Here is a 20,153-nt window from a genome sequence, read left to right on the forward strand (position 1 = left end):
TGGCCACACTATCTATTTCAGACAATAGGTAACTATGTTTATTTTGAAGTTATAAAGTCCATTTACCATCATCCACAGTAGCCAATTACAGATTYCTAAAAATGGGCTTTGCATATGTATTCAAGAACACATTACAAGTTTTCTAGGAAACTTTCRCTGTGTACAATTTTAAACACAAATCCAACTAGTTATAAAAGCCCCATCTATGTGATTAAACTTAGACTGGGTACTCTTAATCAGCATTGTTTAATGGACTAAGTTTTGCCAAAAGGATCATACACTTTACTTGAGTATCAACAAGGGTTCAACAGAGGAGAGATAATAAAAGGTGTACACGTCACTATGCACAGTTTATAGAAAATGCTAAATGTTAAAAGAAAGCAAAATGGAATGACATTCTTATAGAACAGGAAAATACAGGGAAAAAAAGCAGTTTTCAAAATGAGTAGCAGTGTATATTGTTCATTGTAATGCATTATTGACATGAAAAAGATACACTAGCTAGAAAAGAAAAATCCTCGCTCGCCTGGAGCTGGAAGCTTGGAACCTGAAAAAATCCACATATTCAAYGTAAGTTATTTGAAGAACTAGTGATTTTAGGCAGCAATACTACCAGGTTCAGTGCCCAGATTTACTTTGAGCATATGCTTAAGTCACATTTGCAAAGCCAACCAGAAAGCTGAATGGAACCTAAAAATACCAACCACCTCTTTCCACCAATGCCAGTAAAAATACCACTAATGCAGCAGTATTCAAAGTTTTGTTGGAATACATGAACTACAACAGAATCTTAAGTCATCTTTCCATTCAGTACTTCCATTTTCAATCCCATACACCAGGGAAAAAAAAGGCAATTAATTGGAAGTCTTCAGAAAATGTAAATTTCTAAAAAATATGACAACTGAAAAAGAAGAGCATTTACCAGGAGCCAGAAGAGACCACAATAAAATACAATTACATGTCCTTCAAAACACTTCAGTTTAAAAACTGGTATCACTGTACAGTAACCTGCAATAAAGTGACAGCAGTCAGTGACCTAAAAAAAAATTTAGGCATTAAACTGTATTTTAGGAAATTGCTTTAAGGAGAATGACACATACAGAGAAATCATTTTCCTCTAAAAAGAAAATTAAAATATTTCTCTGGTTACTATAAAACTGTATCTAAGGCATAATACTGGTTTTAGCTATACCAATGATTACTCTTGCTCTTTTACTATTCTGCTACATATCAGGTTTTAAAATTTCTTCAGTTTTGAACTAGGTGGCAAATACACTAGAGCAAACAAAAACCTCACCTTCTGTATGGAACTTGCAGCAAGTATRGATTACTTCATAATCCCACTCTGAAACTGAAATTTCAAATTTGTGAAGAAAAACAAGAGAATGAGAGCGCAGTTTCAAACAAAACCCCTCCAATCRTGTTTGCGCTGCAAACTTTGAGTTCAGAGTTATTTCTGGCAGCATACCAGTCCAACAAAGTAGTATTTTTCTATCACCCTCAAGAGTACAATCAGTTTCCACTTCTTTCCCCCATATTTCACCTGGTGTCAGCACCTTTCTTTACCGTAATTTAAAAAAASAAAAAAGAAATAGCTCACAACAYCAAYSCACATACTTAGTAAAGAAGTAGACYAGTTTAAGACTAAACTGAAACAGTTTTTACTATTCTTCTTTTACATAAAACAGCTTCTTCTGGAGAATTTTCAGTATATGAAATGAAAAGCAGTTATTTTTTTTGCCTGAATATTGACCACGTTTTATTTTAATGAGCCTTGCCTAAAGATTACTCACAGAGACAAGAGAGTCGTACTTCAATTCCTCACATTAACTTGTGCATTGATTCCCAAAACATGTGCTTATTACAAGCAGCTCAACTGGAAAGACTAATCTGAAGCGGATTGACACATCATCTCACATCCCACTGAACAGTCCTGTTTTCTCCACCAGGCTGTCACCAGCATTTGGGCAGGAGACCCAGAAAGATGTCACATCACCTCCCCAGCAGCAGTTCCATAAGCCTCCCATAAGTGCCCACAGAACCTTAACATTAGGAGCAGCATACACCACCACATAACAACATCAAAAGCTGGAAAGCACAACATTCACATTCTTTTCTGGAACATTTTTAACAGTAGTTGTGAAATTGCTACAGTGAAGGAGACTTGCAAAAAGTGACAGCAGGGGAGAGGTTTAGCAATTAGGAGAACAATTTATTAGCAGTATTTGAAGTGAAATTCAACATTTTCGTCTACAGCTTGTATTGGTAGAGAGCATTTTCAAATCACTCCTTTACTTAGATATATGTTTTTATTTGTCATGTTAGAAAATTTGGAAGTTAAAATACGGTGGTGCAGCTACTTCTAAAAGAGGAAAAAGTTTCTGTATATTATAAAACTAAAAAAGCTCCATACAAACCATGTTCTTTTCCAGGTTTGTGAGAACACATGAGAAGTTAGGGCAGGAGAAGCACAGCAGGGACACAACAGTGACTCCTCACCTGGCACGTTTAAATTCAGGCAGATATAAAAGCAGCTACGCTCCCTTATTAATCCCAGGAGAGATTCTAACAGACAAAGAATGCAAAGTAGTTTTAGTGAATTCCCAAGGGCTGTTAGGGAAAGGAAAGATGGAAGAGTGTGACAGTTCAACAAGGCTGGTATGACTTCAGTCTCTGTTACATTTAATTGGAGCTACTACTAAAAGTCAAATTTTTTTTAATCTAACACAAAAAGCAGGTAACTTCTGCTTTGTCTCACCACTACAGCGCTCTTAAAACCTAAACATGCCTGGATGTTTAAAGAGCTGGCACACGTATTTCCCACTGCTGAATGGAAGCAAGAACGAACTGTCAAAAGCAATTCTAGATAAAAGGTCAGAGTAAAGAAGGGAATAATATCTGTTTCATAAAATACATTTTCTCTCTCTAGTAATGAAAGCAAATGACTTTATCCAGTGGTTCAATAACCTACTTCTATAATAGTTCCACATGAAGTGCCCTGGCATGGCAAGAAGCAGCCCTCATTACAAAGTATTTCCAATCACATGCTTAAGGCAGCGCCGAGAGACGTCACTTAGGGCAAAGCATCCGCTGAAACAGGTGCTGGGAGAAAAATGTTTCTGCTTTTTATGGAAGCGTAGAAAAAAGGCTTTTACGCTATAGTGGCCCGAAGCAGGATGCCAACTAACTCGCTCTTGTTTTCTGACCTCCAGCAGCAAACACGAAACCCTGAATCAGAGTCAAGAAAAAACTTGTACATGCCCTTTCAGAGAGCATTCCTGAATTATACACACTCCCAGACTGTTTCTAATTTTTAGAGGCTGACAACATAATTGCTAAGATGGTAATAAATAGCTTTTTCTAAAAAAAAGTATTCTCATTCCTGCACTCTCCATTCACATGGTAATTTTTTAGAGATTTATACTTTTACTATCAAAATAATTCACTAAACTATCCAGAGGCCTTGCGGGCAAAACAGCTGTCAGATTCCATATCAGGTGGGCAGAAACAGCCTGTCCAAAAATTACTTGCAACTGTCACAAATAAAGTGCAAGCTAAAGACCACACTTGTATCAGACAGATGACTCAGTCCATCTGTTGGTTTACTTAAGAACAAGGAAAGTAACCTGAATTCTTGTATCCACCTGAAAAAAAAGCTGCCCACACCACCAATTTTTCTCTTGAGATATAAGCAATTTTAGGAACTGGATTGCTTGCAGTTATGCATATCCAGTCTAATTTAACTGCCTGCTTGCACTTCCAACATTTTGTCAAATATTTCTCAACTAAATTAAGCTTCCTACTTCAAAAACATTCGGCAAGCATTAAAACTAAAGGCACAATTCCAAAGTGTTACCTTACAAATCCAACAGTAACTTAATGTCACCATCAAATTAATGGCTTTGCTGCTGTGCTACTTCACCACCTTAAATAACTGCAGTTATTGCAGYAGACTGAACTGTACTATTGTCACTAATAATGCTCTTGTATACCCACTTTCCTGCAACCCTAGGAAACGCGTGTGGGTTCCTTCAAGAATTCCTAGCCCTAATGAAGGTACATGTTTTGTTACTTCTGCTGTGGGCTTTCACTCTGCAAACAGCGAGTATAGTATTAGTTTTCTTAGCACAAAACTTAAAATATAATGAAGGTTTACCAGCTCAGGCACAAAATATGCTGACTTTTAAAYAATAACATCAACTGCATTCTATAGCAATATACTTGAGCAGAAAAGCTGCTGATTTTAAGGTAATAGAAATTTCAGTGTGGCTCAGACTGCAAATTAGCTACCTTTTTACCTTGAAAACACAAGTGAGAATATGACATGATTTTCTGAAAAGGCAAAATCTGTAATAATTTAGCTGTTTGCCCAATTTAAACATGGAATGAAATTCACATATATATGATATGCAYAGTAGCCATCATAAATACGAATTATTATACTGGGCTCTGAAAATACTAGAATTTAAAATTTCTTTAAAATACTGTTTCTTTCCCAGTTCTTGGGAACTTGGGTAATGAAACCCGACTAAGCAGTCTGCTTTCTGACCAGCACACTAATGGAAAACAATTCTTTCCCACACAAAGAAATGAATGTAGTAATCCCAAGAGAAGGCTGTACAGTTTGATTTTTAAAAAGTCAGTGTCTTGGAAAGCTCATTTATTTTTATTGGAGTTAACATACAAAATGAGCTGATACCAAAAAAAAAAAAAAATAATTAAGATAATTCAGTTAACCTTCATTGTAGAATCCCAGCTCTGGCAGCAGTTACGTTTACCAGCTCCCGTAATACAGACTTCAACATATGCTACAATARGTCTGTTCACACACGTTCTTCTTGTAGAAATACGATGGGAAGCCATGCTATTACTGGAACAGGGGCACCAAACTCTGCTGTTACCTACACCTTTACTACCTCTTCCCCCATCACACTCCAGCCAGCTGGTAAATGGAAACCTCACTGAATATGCCTGTTCCTGGATACCYATTATGAGCGTTTTCAGGAAACTGTATGAGGGGCAGCACTTAGTCAGCTAACCAGAGCACAAAGAGAGCAACAGGTGTTCATGGGAATCAGCTGTTTACCTAGGACAGGAGACAGAGATATACACAGCCCTATTCAAGCTGGCTCCTGAACCAAGTAACTTCATACTTAGGCTAGACCATTTAACTGGGATATTTAATATTCAGAGTTTCTCTGCAACCTAAAACCCCTAACAGATGTTATTCAAATAGCATATCATTTCAATTTGAATACAAAGCAGACCTCTGCAAGAATTAATTCTTGTGTGGTGCTGGTGTTTGTGTCTTACGGAATTGCTGATTATTTTAGAATTCAAAGATGCTCTTCACAACAATATTTAGTTTTGTCTGACAGAAGGAAAACCAGTTTGCTCCTCGGTACCTGATCAGATAATCACCCAGACAAGAAGAAAGATCTCAACACAAAATGATCAGAATTAGTTCAGGCTCATGATGGCTGAAGAACACCCAAAGCACAGGAGAGAAACTAAGGGTGCTTTTTCTCACCCCTCCCCAGTTCATCTATTTATTTTTGTGTTCTTTGGAGCACCAACTGCATACTTACCTGCCCAACAGCAATGGCARAATGTAGTTTACTCATTCCACGAGACCATCAGTATTGTGCCAAAAGTATGTTTTTAGTATTAACTGCTAAGATTTAACACCACCTGCGAACAGAGGAGCTGTATATGAAATGCTGGTCACTTGTCCCACCTAYCCTTTCATTCCTCCCCCATCACACCTTGCCTTGACCAGCAAATGCACATTAAAAGACATTGCCTGAACAAAACACAGCATGAAGATATTGTTTAAACATGTTTCAATAATATACCATCAACCATAGTCTAAACAAGTCCAAAGAGAGAGCGTGCAGTGAAAGCTTGCCATTGTACTGGAGTCGGACCAATTAAACAAAATTGAGTGAATTTAATAGTGCCTCTATAGAGAGAAAATACTTCTTTAACCRCATAATTTTCTTAGCCTCTGTAGTTTAATTGGTACAGCTTGTTTCTTTTTTTCCAAAGGGCTGGAACCAAGCGTTCTTGAAGTCAGATTCCTTTGAAACACCCCATGATCATTCACCAGAGCGACCCTCCAAATCACAACTGCATTTCCCTCTTACCAGCTTAATGCTCTGCAGGCACGAGTGGGTAGAAAGCTCCAAGACCGATAATATATTCATTTACCTACATTTACTCACTGCTGCAAGACAACTATTCAAACATCTAAATAAGCAACCTAAGGGTAGGTTCAACCTAGACACTTTCCTGTTATGCTGGTTAAGAGAAATACTTGTGCTCCCTCCAAGCTGGCACAAGTCCTAGCACACATACAGTTACACCAGTGAACAGCGAGCAGTCTTGCTGCTACAGCTCACTTCACTCAGCATCACCCGCACAATTCAAGCACTTTCTGCCAGCACGAAACCCAAACTTACACGGGGCTTCCCAAGATATTTATGCCAAGTCTTGCTCGATTAGYAGCACTCATTGTGCTAAAGGCTGTCAAGATAATTAAAAAGAACACCTCTGCTTAAAGGATGTGGATACGAACTGTAGGTTTTCCAAGCAGTAACTTTTCATGTACAGGGTATCTGACTTCTACATGAGCAACGTGAATAACTGAAAAACAAATTATCACAAGACAAAACAAAGCTTAAAATAACGTAGGACATAAATACCTACAGTTAACAAAGAAATCTAGGGGAAATACAGGAACACAATTCTAAACAAAACAGCAGGGAGATTGTTCTCATGCTTTCCGCTGCAATGTTACCCTTTCCACTGAAGGTGCACTGAAGAGGGAACCCTCATAGTACAAAACATTTTATTAGGATTTTCCTGTAATTTACAAGGAATTCTAATGGGTCATCAGCTTCACGCAGCAGAGGAATCTGCCGACTTCGRTCATGAAAATCTTGCCGGACCTCTACTTCAAAGGACCTCACGACTTACGGTCGTGTCTCTAAGACAAAGAAGSTTCATATCCAACTGCAAGGCAGACAATAACTTCCAGGCGAAAAAAAAAGAAAGGCATGAGTAACTCGTTTCCCCAGCTGTCTGAGTGAGGGACAGGCCTACAGGGAGCACGGCGTCCCCGAGCAGCCAGACCAGCGCTCGGGCCACCGAGCCGCATTTCTCACCGGGTCCTGCACCAATCCAGAAAGGAGATTATGGAAACAGAACAGGCGCTAAAAGCGAGCCGGGGGGAGGATGGCGGGGGGAAGGGGGGGACGGGCCAGGGAGGCAGAAAATCGCCTTCAAATGAATGAGCCGGCGGSGAGCGGGAGTTCCCGGCGGGAAGGCGGCAGGCACCCACCTCCCTCCCTGCCGCCCCCAGCCACGGCCACCTCTGTGTTTACATCCCAAACCTCCAAACGCGACACTTTCCCGGCTGCCGTGAGGGGGATCCCCCCTCCCTSCTTCCCCCCCGGCGCCTCTTTATTGATTACCGAGGGAAAAGCCCAGCTGCTGCTGCAATGCAACACGCGCCGGGTAAGGCGGAAGAAAAGGGGGGGGGAATCACCACCGGCAGAGAAAGAAAGGAGACGGGCACCCGGGGCTCACGCCGTGCCCGGCCCGGGGGAAGCGCCGGAGCGGGGCCGCCCCCAGCCCGGCCCGGGCCCCGCCGCCGCCCCCCGACCGCAACTTCGCCGCCGCCGCGGGGGGACGGGGACGGCGGGGCCGCCCTTCCCCCGCCGCCACTAACAATGGGCCCTTCCCCCACCGCGGGGCTCCCCTCGGCCCGGCCCCCTCCCCGCCACCGGCCGATCCCCYCGGCTGCCATTCCCGTTCCCGTTCCCGGCTGTGCGCCGTCCGAGCCAGGGGGCGCGGAGCATCGCCCCCCGCAACCGCCCGGCGCCCGCTCCGGAGCCGGCCGCTCACCTCATGGTGCTGCCCGCGGTCGGGGAGCCGCTCCCGCTGCCTCGCTCGCTGCTCTGTCTCCACCGCCCCGCTCCGCCGCTCGCCGCGTCCCCGCAGAGCGAGACCCCCGGAGAGCGAGACCCCCGCCCGGCAGCGCCGCCCGCCCGCTCCGCCGCTCCCTCCGCCGCCGGGCCGGGCCAGACCACCGCGGGGAGCCGGGGGTGGGAGGGGACGGGAGAGGTGGGGGAAAGGGGTAGGGAGGAGCGAACCACCGCGCGGGAAGTGCGGGGGGAAAGGAGGAGGAGGAGGAGAAGAGGGAGAAGAAGAACGGGCGAGCGGGGGGAGCGCGGGGGCGGCCGGCGACACCGGCGGGGCCACGGGGGCGGTGGCGGGCGGGGGGCGCGGGAGCGGCGGGCGGGAGGAAGGAGGGAGGGAGGGAGGAAGGGGCGGGCGGCGGAGGCCGCGCCCACCGCCGCGCTGTGCCCGGGCGCTTCAGTGGGGCTCGGCGGCCCCGCCGCGGGGGTGGTGAGGGTGGAGGGAGGGGGCGGCCGCAGGTGAGGCGGTGGCTCTTCGGCAGAACCGGCCGGCCGCGGCTGTTGCTTCCCTGGCGGCTCCGGGAGTCGCCCCGGAACGGWGGGGCGGGATGRGCTCCCGGAGAGCCGCGTCCCGGCCGGAGAAGCCCGGCGCCCCGCGGGGTGTGAACACCTCCACTCATCTTTAGACCCTTCCCGTTCCCCACTTGGCCCCTGTGCTGCTTGCACCGGGCGCTGTCCGGCCGGGAATCCTCGCCCGGTGCAGCGGTAGTGGTGCGGGAGGTAACACACAGCCCCTGAGCCCCCCTGCCCGTCCTCGGCAGGTACCGACAGGCCACAGCACTGCGGGCAGTCGCCCCTCCGTGCCCTCGGAAGCCCGTGGCCTAAGCCCTTTCAAGGAATACAGGGATTTTTATTTTTTTTTTTCTGCATCTTTCGGTAGCCCCGCGCTTGTCCTAAATGCAGATTTACGTTCGGCTTTCGGTATCCGCAGCGGACCCACGAAACCGTACAAGTAACTTTAGCCCAGCTCGTGTTCGGCTCCTTTCTGTCAACCAGCGAATGAATACCCGTTCTCTTTCGTCTCGGTTAAAAGAAGTGATGAGCAAGTGTCTTTGCAATTTCAAGCGCCGTTAAGCCATCTTTTGCATCTCCAATTTCATTTTTCTCTAATGAATACCACTGTTTTCTAGGGTCTAGTTATTAAAAATGTACATGAAAAATAAATGTGTAAGCATCTTTTTTATCAGTGTCTAGACTTCTTGATATAAAAAGAATTCTAAAAATATATATGTGTTTCTGATGTAGATTCCACACATWTAAGGATTTTTTTACCATGAATCTCAGCTATTTGACACCATGCAACCAACCTCTCCCTTGATCAGTGAGGCAGGGTCATTCACTGTCAATTAATGGTGTCAGCAGCACAGTAAGAGATGAACTAATCAAATGGGGAAAAAAAGGGCAATTGTTAAAAAATACTTACTCAGAACAAGGACAGGCTCTGAAACTGAAGCTAATGAAGAATAGTTTAGTAAGAAAACATGTTTTTACTGGCATAGGGATGATGTCAATGAAAATGTTGCAGGAGAGGTGAATCACAAAATGCAGATGAGTAATCAGAAGAAAAGAGGCATCGTGGTCTTAAAAATTGTGTACCTTTGACAACAATGTAAAGACAGTCTGAAAAGGGGGACACAATTGAATGTAAACAAAATTGCTTGCAGCAAATGCTGAGGACTAGTGACTGACAATGGACCTCAGTTTTTAAGGCATAATGAATTTCCTAAGATCTGGGCTTCCTATGTCCAGAACATCCTCCAAATAAAAGGTTTGGAAAAAAAAGCCATTCTGACAGTGAAAAGTCTCTTAAAGGCAGCCAAAAGAAATGTTAAAATCTGTATCTAATATATCTCTATGTCCATAAAGGTACTTCTAAGATGTATGTCTAATGGGCTTCAGCAGATACTTCAGTAGAAGGAATGGCAGAGACAGTCAGAAGAAAGAGGATTTTGTTCTGTTCTATAACAGAAAAAATCAGGATCATAATGTGACTGTCCTGATRCAACTGTCTGGTCTTATTAGTCAAGCCTAGAAGAATTTTGACTGTGACAGGTATATAAAAAACACTGAAAGTATGCCTGGGCTTCAGGTCTGCCTGAGAGGGAATGAAAATAGCCAGAAGCTGTTACTCCTGCAAAATAACTATTATCGCTATTTGTGTTATATTACTCGGTGTTCTTAGCCAAATCAGATATGGCTATAGCTGGATTTCTCAAGACCTACTCRGTGGTACAATAGAATTTGTAAAAATGCCAGAAGAATCATTTTGCATGCTGGCATCGCAGATGTCACCAAGTGCAAAGTCATTTTGGATGCTAGCTTAGTCAAAAATCCCATTGAATTAATCTGTAACAAAATACTAAAWCTGCAGTAACTCATATTAGCAGCTACATGAGAAGGAGAGGAGCCAAAATTATATAGGGCAGAAATCAAATTATAAACATTGAGTGCCTCTTTCTTTCCAGGTCAATTTAGTGAGGTTATTGTCAAGAAATTAAAGTAGTCTAGCAGAAGAATGAGTTAGTGTTGTGTACATGTTTAAGGTACTGAATTATGCATTAAGAAATCTGCCYGCTCTCATAGTGGACCACGTGCTTTCAAGCTGTAATTGCTTGGTGTGTGCTGTGGTCCAAGCCACTTGGTGTGACYCTGCTGTCACCTCTGTCATTGACAGGATCCTCCAGCAGCACAGCATGGGTGCCAGCGTCCTCTGCATCCTCTCCCACTKCTCTCCCTTCTTTTGGCAATGACAAAACCAATGTGGCAGAAAGCTGCCTTAGCTGGTGGTGTCACACTAATAACCTGATGCCTGTGACAACCTATGAGGCAGACCCATGTAATGGTTCTAATCTGTGTCCAAGGACTGTGTTCATGCTCTTCTTCCAACAGGTCCTAGAGGCCCAGAATACCCCAAAACCACTTTGCATTCTTCCCTCTTGCTTTTTCTGCTGCTCAGCTGCAACTGAAGACTGGAATTCAGATGCTTCCAAAGGGTAAGCCAGCTCAGGTTGAGCACTATGATATGCCTCCTCTCCGAACAACATGACTAATGAAGGCTTTCTCAAAGCTACAGAAATGGCTCACCCAGGCATGAACCAGAAGAGAATGTGTTCCTGTTTAATATCAGCCAAATGCAAGAGGCTTGGTAGGCTACTGCAGAGTAAACCCAGCCAATTCCATCACATCTCATCAGTATGGATCACCCTTGATACAGGGTCATGAGGAAGATGCATGACTAATATTCTGGGGACATTCAGGGAATCCAAAAGCTTCAAAAAGCAGAATAATCCTTCCTCTCACAGTGAGATTTCCTCCATCTTCTCTGAAACAATCTCCCACTCTCCAGTCTTTGTTTCTTTGGAAAGGAAAAAGTAGCTGAGATCTTCATGTGTCTTACAAGAGTCAGTGTCCCAGGAGAGCAGCTCATATGCAGAATTAATTTGGCCTTCTTCGATAACGGTAAATCACATAATGCAGGATACAGTCAAAGAGGTTTCTGGAGCAGGGGAAAGTGATTTTTTTCTGGTGGTTTTGGCTTTTTGAAGGTTATTGTTCTTTTTGCTTAATACATACAAAGTTTGGATTTTGAGTATGCAAGAAAAGATATTTTATTTCACTTGTTTGGATAATTTTCTATAGAATATAATAGAAAGAAAACATAATTTGCTATATAATAGAAGTRAGAGAATTGCAACAACAAAGCATGGGCTTTCTCTCTAGAGACGGTGAAGGACTTTCAAAAATGGTGAGCTAAAAGAAAATAGCTCTGACAATGTGCTTTTGCTAGCACTGAAGATTATCAAACTAGAAGTGAATTAAGTAATTGAATATATTATTCTCATCACTGATTATGTTAATCTAATTTATAAATACATCTTTTGCTCTGGACCAGACACAGAGCTGACACCAGAACCAATTGTGTGAGGTCATGGTTAGTTGAACKAAATGAAGATCCAACTATTATATAGACAGTTAAAGTATACTGGCTAGTATAATTCTTCCTGCTTTCCCTCAACCCCAAGTCATTTTCAATTTCAGGTTGCCATGAGTCAGCCGACTGCTGAAGTGTTGCATAGCAGACCATTAAAGGAAATGCTTTCAACTAAAACCACATTTGTTTTCTTTTATTTATGAAATTACACAGTTTTTCCTAACTGTCTTGTGGGGAAGGGGGAGTAAATTATCTCTAAAATTCTCTAGGAATGCTAAAATAAACAATTATTGGCATGACTCAGCAGACAACAACAATAGCCAAGAAGGTCTTTCCTTAAAGGAACAATATTTTGTTGTAAAAAAGGCAAAACAACATCACCAGAAAAGGAAGCAAATATTTTGCTATCAAACACAGTCCTTTGCCTCCTWAAGGTGGAGCTCCGTTTTCCTACCAGCATACCCTGCTCGTTGTTACACAAGTAAACAACTCACAGATCTTCCATCAAGCACCTCCAAAGAGGAATGAAAACAGCAGCTGAAGCTTTCCACTGTGCTTCTTTCCATCRAGGTTCCTACAAGTGCCCCTCACACTGTCAAATAGCATCAGCATATCAAACTACAAGCTTCTGTAGATGTGAGTCGGGAGTATGGTATATGTCTTTCAGGCTGTTCCCAGTTGACTCAAATATTTAAATGAAAATTCCTTGTATAAAAAGGGATTGTTTTTTCCCCCTAGGTGTTTCATGAAAAGAATTTGTATTGTGCTGTAGGCTATTCAGTGAGGGTTGAARTCTCTTTTTGTGTAAGTACTGTCTATCAAGTGTAAATTGATGCGTTGTGTACTTTGTGTAAAAATGCTTTCCTGACACTCAGATAAATTATGATTGCTATTTTGACCCTTGTCTTTYATTCACCTCCACTCAGTTGCTGAATTTTGTGGCTTCTGAGACGAAATGTTRATTTAGGACTGTGCAATAGACCAATCTCATCTCTTCCTTTCCATCTAATTTTATACCCTTACACCCTAATAGTCTTATTTGCCACCACTCTGCATTCTTCCTRTGCATTACCAATAAAATGTATTCATTATGTTCTTTGCTCTCCCTTGCTAAGGTCTTAGAACAAATTGYACTCTGTTGCTTTGTCTTTTGCTGGAGGAAAAGTCCAGGCACAAAGCTGGCCCAGGATTTGGTTAAGATTGTTTTGAGCCATCTTTTCTTACAACTCTAGATGAGTTATTCTCTGAGGTCCTCAACCACAGCCAAGGATTTGGGCCATTATTAATCAGTTATTATTAATAATTGTTAAGTGCCTACARTGCACTTGTAGCATAAAAAAGGGCAGACTTCTTGCCTAGAAGAACTAAGTATGGGATGTGTCCATTGCAGTCTCCCACGTGTAAGTTTTAAAATACTCACATATTACTTATCTGGTGCTCAGTGCACTCTACCTGAAATTGTAGAAGCAGGCAGCTTCTATAGCCGCAGCAGAGGTTTGACTTCACCTTAACTGCACTATCCCCCTTTATTCTGCCTGGGATTAGGCAGGCAGATGCCAAAGGAGGTGGTGTAGCCTTTCATTTGGAAGTTTGTRCTGAACTTCACCAATTTAATGCTACTTTGCACTATCCCGGGGTTATTTTACTCAGACTCAGTTGCAAATGTGTCCTGTATTTTGTCCATCTTTCACCTTTCTTCTCCCTTCTATTTTAGATGAATGACAACACACTCACTATTGCTGGTTGGTTTTCATTCACTGCAAAGTTGGAATAACTTACGATAGAAGTACTGTCCCAGTTATAGATGAATGACAACACTTTTACTATAGCTGGTTAGTTTCCATTGACTGCAAAGCTGGAATAACTTGCAGTAAAAATAATGTCCCGATTATAGATGAATGACAACACGTTTGCTATTGTGAGTGAGCACCTGTGGATTGCAAAGAGGGRAGTAACCTACAATACAAATATTGTATTCCAAGAAGGTTGCAGCTTAGTCAGATGATAACCTTTTTAGTCCTTTTCCAGCACTGCAGATTCTGCTTTCTGGCAACAGTAATAGCCATTTCCATAATTTGGATTTCAAATTTAGTAAGTGATAAATCATGCATGAGACCCAAAATACACAAAGCAGCAGTTGCAAAAATATTCTTCCTCAGTATTTTAGAAAGAACATCACAAATTTTTTTTTGCCAAAAGAATTAATGTTTCTATAAAAAGATGTGAAGAAATGAGCTCTTWAGAGATTACAACGTGAACACATGCCATTATTATTACTATAACTAGTTAGAAACTATTTCAAAATGMAGATATAATCTATAAAATCAATGAGGAGGAATTCCTTGCAACCGGCCCTAAGTCATGCTTCCAGGACTAGGGATCTGTATCTCAACCAKAATCACTCTCTCTGCTGAGTATTTATTTATTCTCTACTTCCTCTGTTAGTTCAGCTCCCATGTTTCACAAATACAACCACATAAACAGTGATGGATTTTCTCCAGCTCCTTCCACCCTCAGACAGAACAGAACCACCTCGTACCCAATTTCCCGTGTCACAGGTTTAWTTCTAAACAACTCATCCTGAGTGTTTGACACTGACTGGCATGCTGCAGTCAGGAATTCAGCTACTATGGTCAACTGACTGCTTTCCAAGAATATCACTCATTAAACAGTACCACTGGGACTCTACACTCAAATCCTTGCTGAATGCTGAGCTTTCTCACTGGTTAATAAGAAAGAATTAATCTTGTGGAGAGTGTAAATAAATAGAGGGTAGGAAAAGACCAATACAATTCCCTCACCAGGCTTTTCCCAGAGTTATCAAAAATAGCCTTCCACTATCTAGAGTCCATTTCACTTTCTTTGTAAAACTTCCCTTGTTTCTCTCAGGCTTACKGTGCCTAGATAAATTCTATCTTCCCTGTTTTTTTCTCTTTGAAATAACTGTAAATTTTATCACAGTCTTCTTCAGACTTCAACTATCCCTAAAATATCAACTGCTCTTTATTACTCAACAAAATATTTCATTGTTCCCATAGCTCAGTTTCTCAAAAGCTTCCACTAACATTTTGTGGCTGTGTTCTAAGCTACCTCTCATGTCTCTAGTTCTGAGTATGAAACTAATGTCTTTATTCAAGGTACAAGCAACTGTTCTTTGTTTCTGAATGCAGAAACCTAAATCATATTTCACAAGACTATTTCCACTAGAGTTGTTGTCAGTCTAAAAGATTCTGTGGATTTATAATAAAAGACAGGTAGCACCAACTGTGTGGAGACAGAATGATTTGTAACCCTAAGGGATGCTCAAACAATCATTTTGTTTAATTGTCATGACTCGYTGAACRTTTCTAACCTTCCAGTTGTGAAYAGAGGTTGCTTTGTGCAGTGAAATRACTCTTCCAACAATGATCCATTCATTCTGCTGTGACTATAACAGTGGGTGAAAGGGAAATGCCAGTTTTATAATGYTTTAAATTATTATTATTATTAAAACAACTGTACTAGGGTATTGGCACAYCTGCAAAGAAATAAAACCATTCAGTTGCTTACCTGTTCATGGTTTAGAATCATCCTTAGCTGGTAGCAGCCATAACCATTAGCATCTGATAGGGTTGGTCTGTTCATAAAATCATCACTAAAATCCTCCAGGARCTCCTGGACAAAYTCAAACAGAAAAAGGAAGCCCACAGATGGTAGAAGCAGGGTCAGGTAGCCTGGGATGAACATGGAGAAAATTGTAGCCATGGATTAGATCAGGAAAGCCAAAACTGTGATGGAATTAAACCTGGCTAGGGACATCAAGGAGAACARAAAAGCTTCTATAGGTACATTGACGATAAAAGAAAAACTGGGTAAAATGTGGGCCACATCKCCAGAAGAAAAWGGGAGACCTGGTTACCTGGGACATAGAAAAGGGTGAAGTCTCAACGATTTTCTTGCTTCARTCTTCACCAGCAGGGGCTCCAGCCACACCAACCAAGTCACAGAAGGCAAAGGTTGGCAGGGGCTCCAGCCGCACCAACCAAGTCACTGGCGTAATGAGGAACCACATGCTGTAAAGAAAGAACAGCTACAAGAGCATCTAAGGAACGTGAAGGTGTACAAATCCATGGAACCGGATGAGATGCATTCATGGTCCTGAGGCTACCAATGGATGAAGTGGCAAAGCCACTCTCCATCATATTCGAGAAGTCATGACACTCTGATGAAGTTAGGCAATCTGATGAAGATAAGGTGAAAAATGCAGAACTGAATGAAGACCTATGCAAGTTTGCAAGCCTATTCCTAAAACCTGTCAGCAAGGGCAATTCTTGTGTGCTTCTTTGGAGCAATGGCTGAGAACAAGAGCAGGAAAAGAAATGGGGTTTTAGAAGAAAAGTGATGAGGTAATAATGCTAAAAACTGATAAAACCTTGCAAGAATTCATCAGCATTTTTTCTGAGAAAAGAACAAATCATTGATCTACAAAGTCAGGGAGTGCATTTTTTTAAAAGGAATTACCATAAAATCATTTTTCATAGACCATTATTCTACACCCAGTCCCAGAGAAAATATACCATCTAAGTCAGTCTGCCATTGTAAAGGTGAGCTTCACATTTATCAGATTAATTTTGGCTTTAGAGCCTGAGAAGGCCAGTTACTTATTCTGATAAGGTTGATATGCATTACCCTTCCATCTCTTAACTTCAYCATGAAAACTCAAAAGGAGTTTTAAAACAGGCACATTACAAGATTCATTTGACAAAAACCATCACTCACTTCACGTTCATCTCCATGATCTGGAAAAGATGGAGCATCCAGAGGACAATTGAAAGTGGATATGTGCCTCCTACCCCACCAAAACACCAGAATTCCTGCCCCATAATGGTCCTTTTGGGTTACCACTTGTGGTAACTCAGAGTAGGCTGGAAGCTGCTGCAGGCTGTTCTTGAGAAGAGTGAGGAGCTAAGTAAAGCTCAGAAGATGAACTAGCCCAGGGAATCCCAGGGGATTTCATGCACAAATCAGATCATGTTAAGTCAAAGCACACCACAAGAAGTGATGCCTTCAAACCTGAATGAAATGAGACTAAAAGCATTGCTTTGGAATCCTGGTCTGTGACTTGTACAGAGATGCAGGAAATGTCCCCCCAGTAAACAAATTCTGGTTGCATTCATATGTTAACTAAGAAAGAGGTGCTCTTGCCTCAACTCACATTTGGATCACTGAGGAGACCCAAAGCTGTTGATTTTTTCAGGAAGATCAGCCTGGTATAGGCTGCAGGAAGGTCTCAGACAAAGGAGTCCCGCTTGAGCACAGCTAAATCCRTTAGCTTTCTCTAAAAAGTTCTTCATTCGTAGCATTTTCAGGCAATTTTTGGAATGGATCTTTTAACTCATAAAAATAAGCAAATTATCCTCATTATCCCAGCATTGCAGTCTCACCCAGGACAGCTGGTTCATGTGCTACACAAGTACCTGAGTATGTTCCGTGTGAGCTAACCTTTAACACAAATCAACTGAGACACCGACCCACATAAACCCTGACCTTACAACAGGGCATTTCTTCTTCCCTTCAGTTCCAAACACAGCAGCTCATCTTTTCATTTACATGAAGATCTTTTACATCAATTACATCTGAATTTTATGCTATAATTAAGATCCCTTTGCACCAAAAAAAGTGATTCAAAATGCATAAATTAATTACATTAAGTAAGCACACAAGAGACTGCCTTGATTTTTTTGTTCCTCATCTAAGAATTCTGTGAAGCCAGCTGCAATTCACAAAAYCGCTCAGCTTCACAAGCATTTCTCCCTTAAATTCTTAGACCTTTTGGACATCTTACTAGTTTCTGTGAGGGCTCTCCAGCAGTCGTAAATGTGTTTCTCTTCCTATATCCCACTGTGTGTACCTTTGCTAAATCCTTCACAACAGTTTTTCCTCAAAAGCTGAGAATTTTCCATAGCTGAGGTTTTACCTACCAGGTTCTGCAGACAGACTCTCCTGAGATGCTGACCTCACTTCTTTAATGATTTCTCTCCAGCTACTGCATTCTTACAGCAAATGTACAAAGGAGTTYTGGCTGGCTGTAAGAACTAGGGAAAGGCTTGTCTAAGTCTATTCAGGGGACTTAAAYGTAACAGCAGAACATCCACAAGGCAATTTGAACAATTCATCTTAAATGTTCAGGACTTCATCTTCATTGTCTCTTCTCCTGTTGTCATGTAAAGAAAATTTTTGTTTAAGTTAAATTTATTATTACAGCTGTGAAACTGATAAGAGTTTTAGATGGGTACAGAAATTGCACAGGAGTGGTCATTGGTAGGAGAAGACAGAAAGGAGTGCTTAGYTGGGAACAATGATCTTCCATAATTCATCAAAATTACAAAACTGCTGAATATTCACCTGGAAAGACAGATTCTTTGCTACTATTTCACTTTACAATGGCTTTGTCCAAATGGGAGTATCAAGAAGAATTCTGTTTTCCTGGTGTATTTAGCACAGTGGGAATAAATGATSAAGTATCCCCATGCTCATCAAAACCACATCATTTGCAAAGCTTGCTGTGAATCTTTGTGCAAGAAAAGGGAAGAGTTGGAAGCTATGACCACATGAAACACAAATCATAACTCATGTTCAGGATATCTGGCTAGCAGCACCCAAAAGATTGGATGGATAGATCTGCTAATGCCATGTACTGTGTTCCCCCTCTGCACTGSCTGTTAAGCTCCTCTGGGATGAAAGGAAAGGTAATGGCAGTCTTTCTTCTCATGCCTTTCATTGCCATGACACTACCATACGTTCCCTTCAGCATTGTGTATGTCTCCCTTTACCTCTCAGCAGCAGCAGCATCAGTTACTCAACTGGAAACATCTCGAAATAAGCCTTTCATTGGAGGAGTCTGCCAAAATGAAAACACTTTTAGAAAGAGACAACTGATCTCATAAACAGAAATAAATCTAAAATTAACTGAAACCAAAATCACATGTTTCCCCCCCTACACCCCCACCCAGGTCTCTGGATGTTGGGAACCTTAGGCTCATTCTGAAACTAAATTAGACTCRCAGTCTGAAAACTGACCTCAGACTCAAACTTTGGTGGAGTGGCTTSAGATGGTATGTTCTCTACTTAGATATAAATGCACAACTTTAGATTCCCTGTATTCACAAGTTGTTTCCTAGAAACAAAATCTTACGATTTTCCGTTCAATTAGATTGGGTATTTTAATTAATTCTCTAGTCTTTCTCTGGAAACAAACCATCAGATAGAAAAGACAKCTGCACTGTTCTAATTGACTTACATGAAAATAATGAATGTACAGCCTCTGGGTTGATTGGACACCTGGATTATTTCTCACTGAGGAAAATAATATATCTATCCACAAGCAAATTTTGGGAAGAGAGAGTGTGGTAATTTCATCAAAAAAGCATTAGGAAAAAACGTGGGCTAGAATTACGTACATTTATTGAGTAGAGTCTCTACTCCATCCACTGTTAGGGCTTCACTTCAATGACTSAAGTGAAACAGCAATAGTTTATTCCTTTATGATATTTCCGTAATAGAGAAGAAGGGAGGATTGGTCCATGTATTTAGCTATAGACTATCTGGGAATTCTTCTGAGTAAAATACACCAAGATTTGCAGTTGCCACCTTTATTCTCTCTGACAGAAATATTTTCCCTGATTTTTTTTTTTTCCAGAGACATTGAGTTTACATTTTATTAAAAGGATAAAATTGTTGTTACATCTAGAAAGCGAGAAGACTTTAAAAAAAAAAAAGTACCTTGAACTAATTTTTACAGAATACAGACCATTTACTTCACAAAATTAAACTCTTGTACTTGGAATTTCATGTACAAAACACAAACCTCAGGAACAATTCCCATAAGGATTCATTTAACAAGCTTCATTATGTGGAAAGGATATAAAGCAACCAAAAACCTAAAATGGCTGCTTGGCATTATATTGTTCTGTGGCTGTAAGCATGATTTACAACTATGCATTTTCTGCCCTTGTTTCTTTAGCTTAGTGCTGAATTATAAATGAACAACTGGATCCTGGCATTCTTATTCTAGTTCAAAAATAAAATTAACCTGTTTGAGGGGCACTTTTTAAACACATTGAGTCAATGAATTCTTTATGCAGAAATGCTTTACTGAAGAAAAAAGACCCCAACCCCTCTCAGACTTTGCAGTTTTGCTCTTAAACAAAAAGTAAAGAGAGCTAGATGTAAAACCAGGCCAAACAATTCCACATCAGCTT

The 20,153-nt window shown here is 41.5% G+C and overlaps 1 protein-coding gene across 4 annotated transcripts in view; it reads right to left on the minus strand.

Moving 5' to 3' along the window:
- ENAH (ENAH actin regulator) overlaps positions 1-15,537 on the minus strand; it is a 96,147-nt gene extending 80,610 nt beyond the window's left edge. For 2 of the 4 annotated variants that reach the window (XM_057374873.1, XM_057374871.1), the window contains exon 1: positions 15,463-15,485. In XM_057374873.1, coding sequence (XP_057230856.1) covers positions 15,463-15,470 — 8 coding nt within the window. In that variant the 5' untranslated portion in view covers positions 15,471-15,485. Of the gene's footprint in view, positions 1-7,908; positions 8,307-15,462 lie in introns of those variants that run through there. The other 2 variants (XM_057374874.1, XM_057374872.1) reach the window with 2 other exon arrangements.
- Positions 15,538-20,153: the final 4,616 nt, after the last annotated feature.

The sequence above is a fragment of the Malurus melanocephalus genome, unplaced genomic scaffold (genome assembly GCF_030028575.1).
Source record: "Malurus melanocephalus ecotype Western Australia unplaced genomic scaffold, MMel_1.1 scaffold_235, whole genome shotgun sequence".
NCBI classification, from domain to species: Eukaryota; Metazoa; Chordata; class Aves; order Passeriformes; family Maluridae; genus Malurus; species Malurus melanocephalus.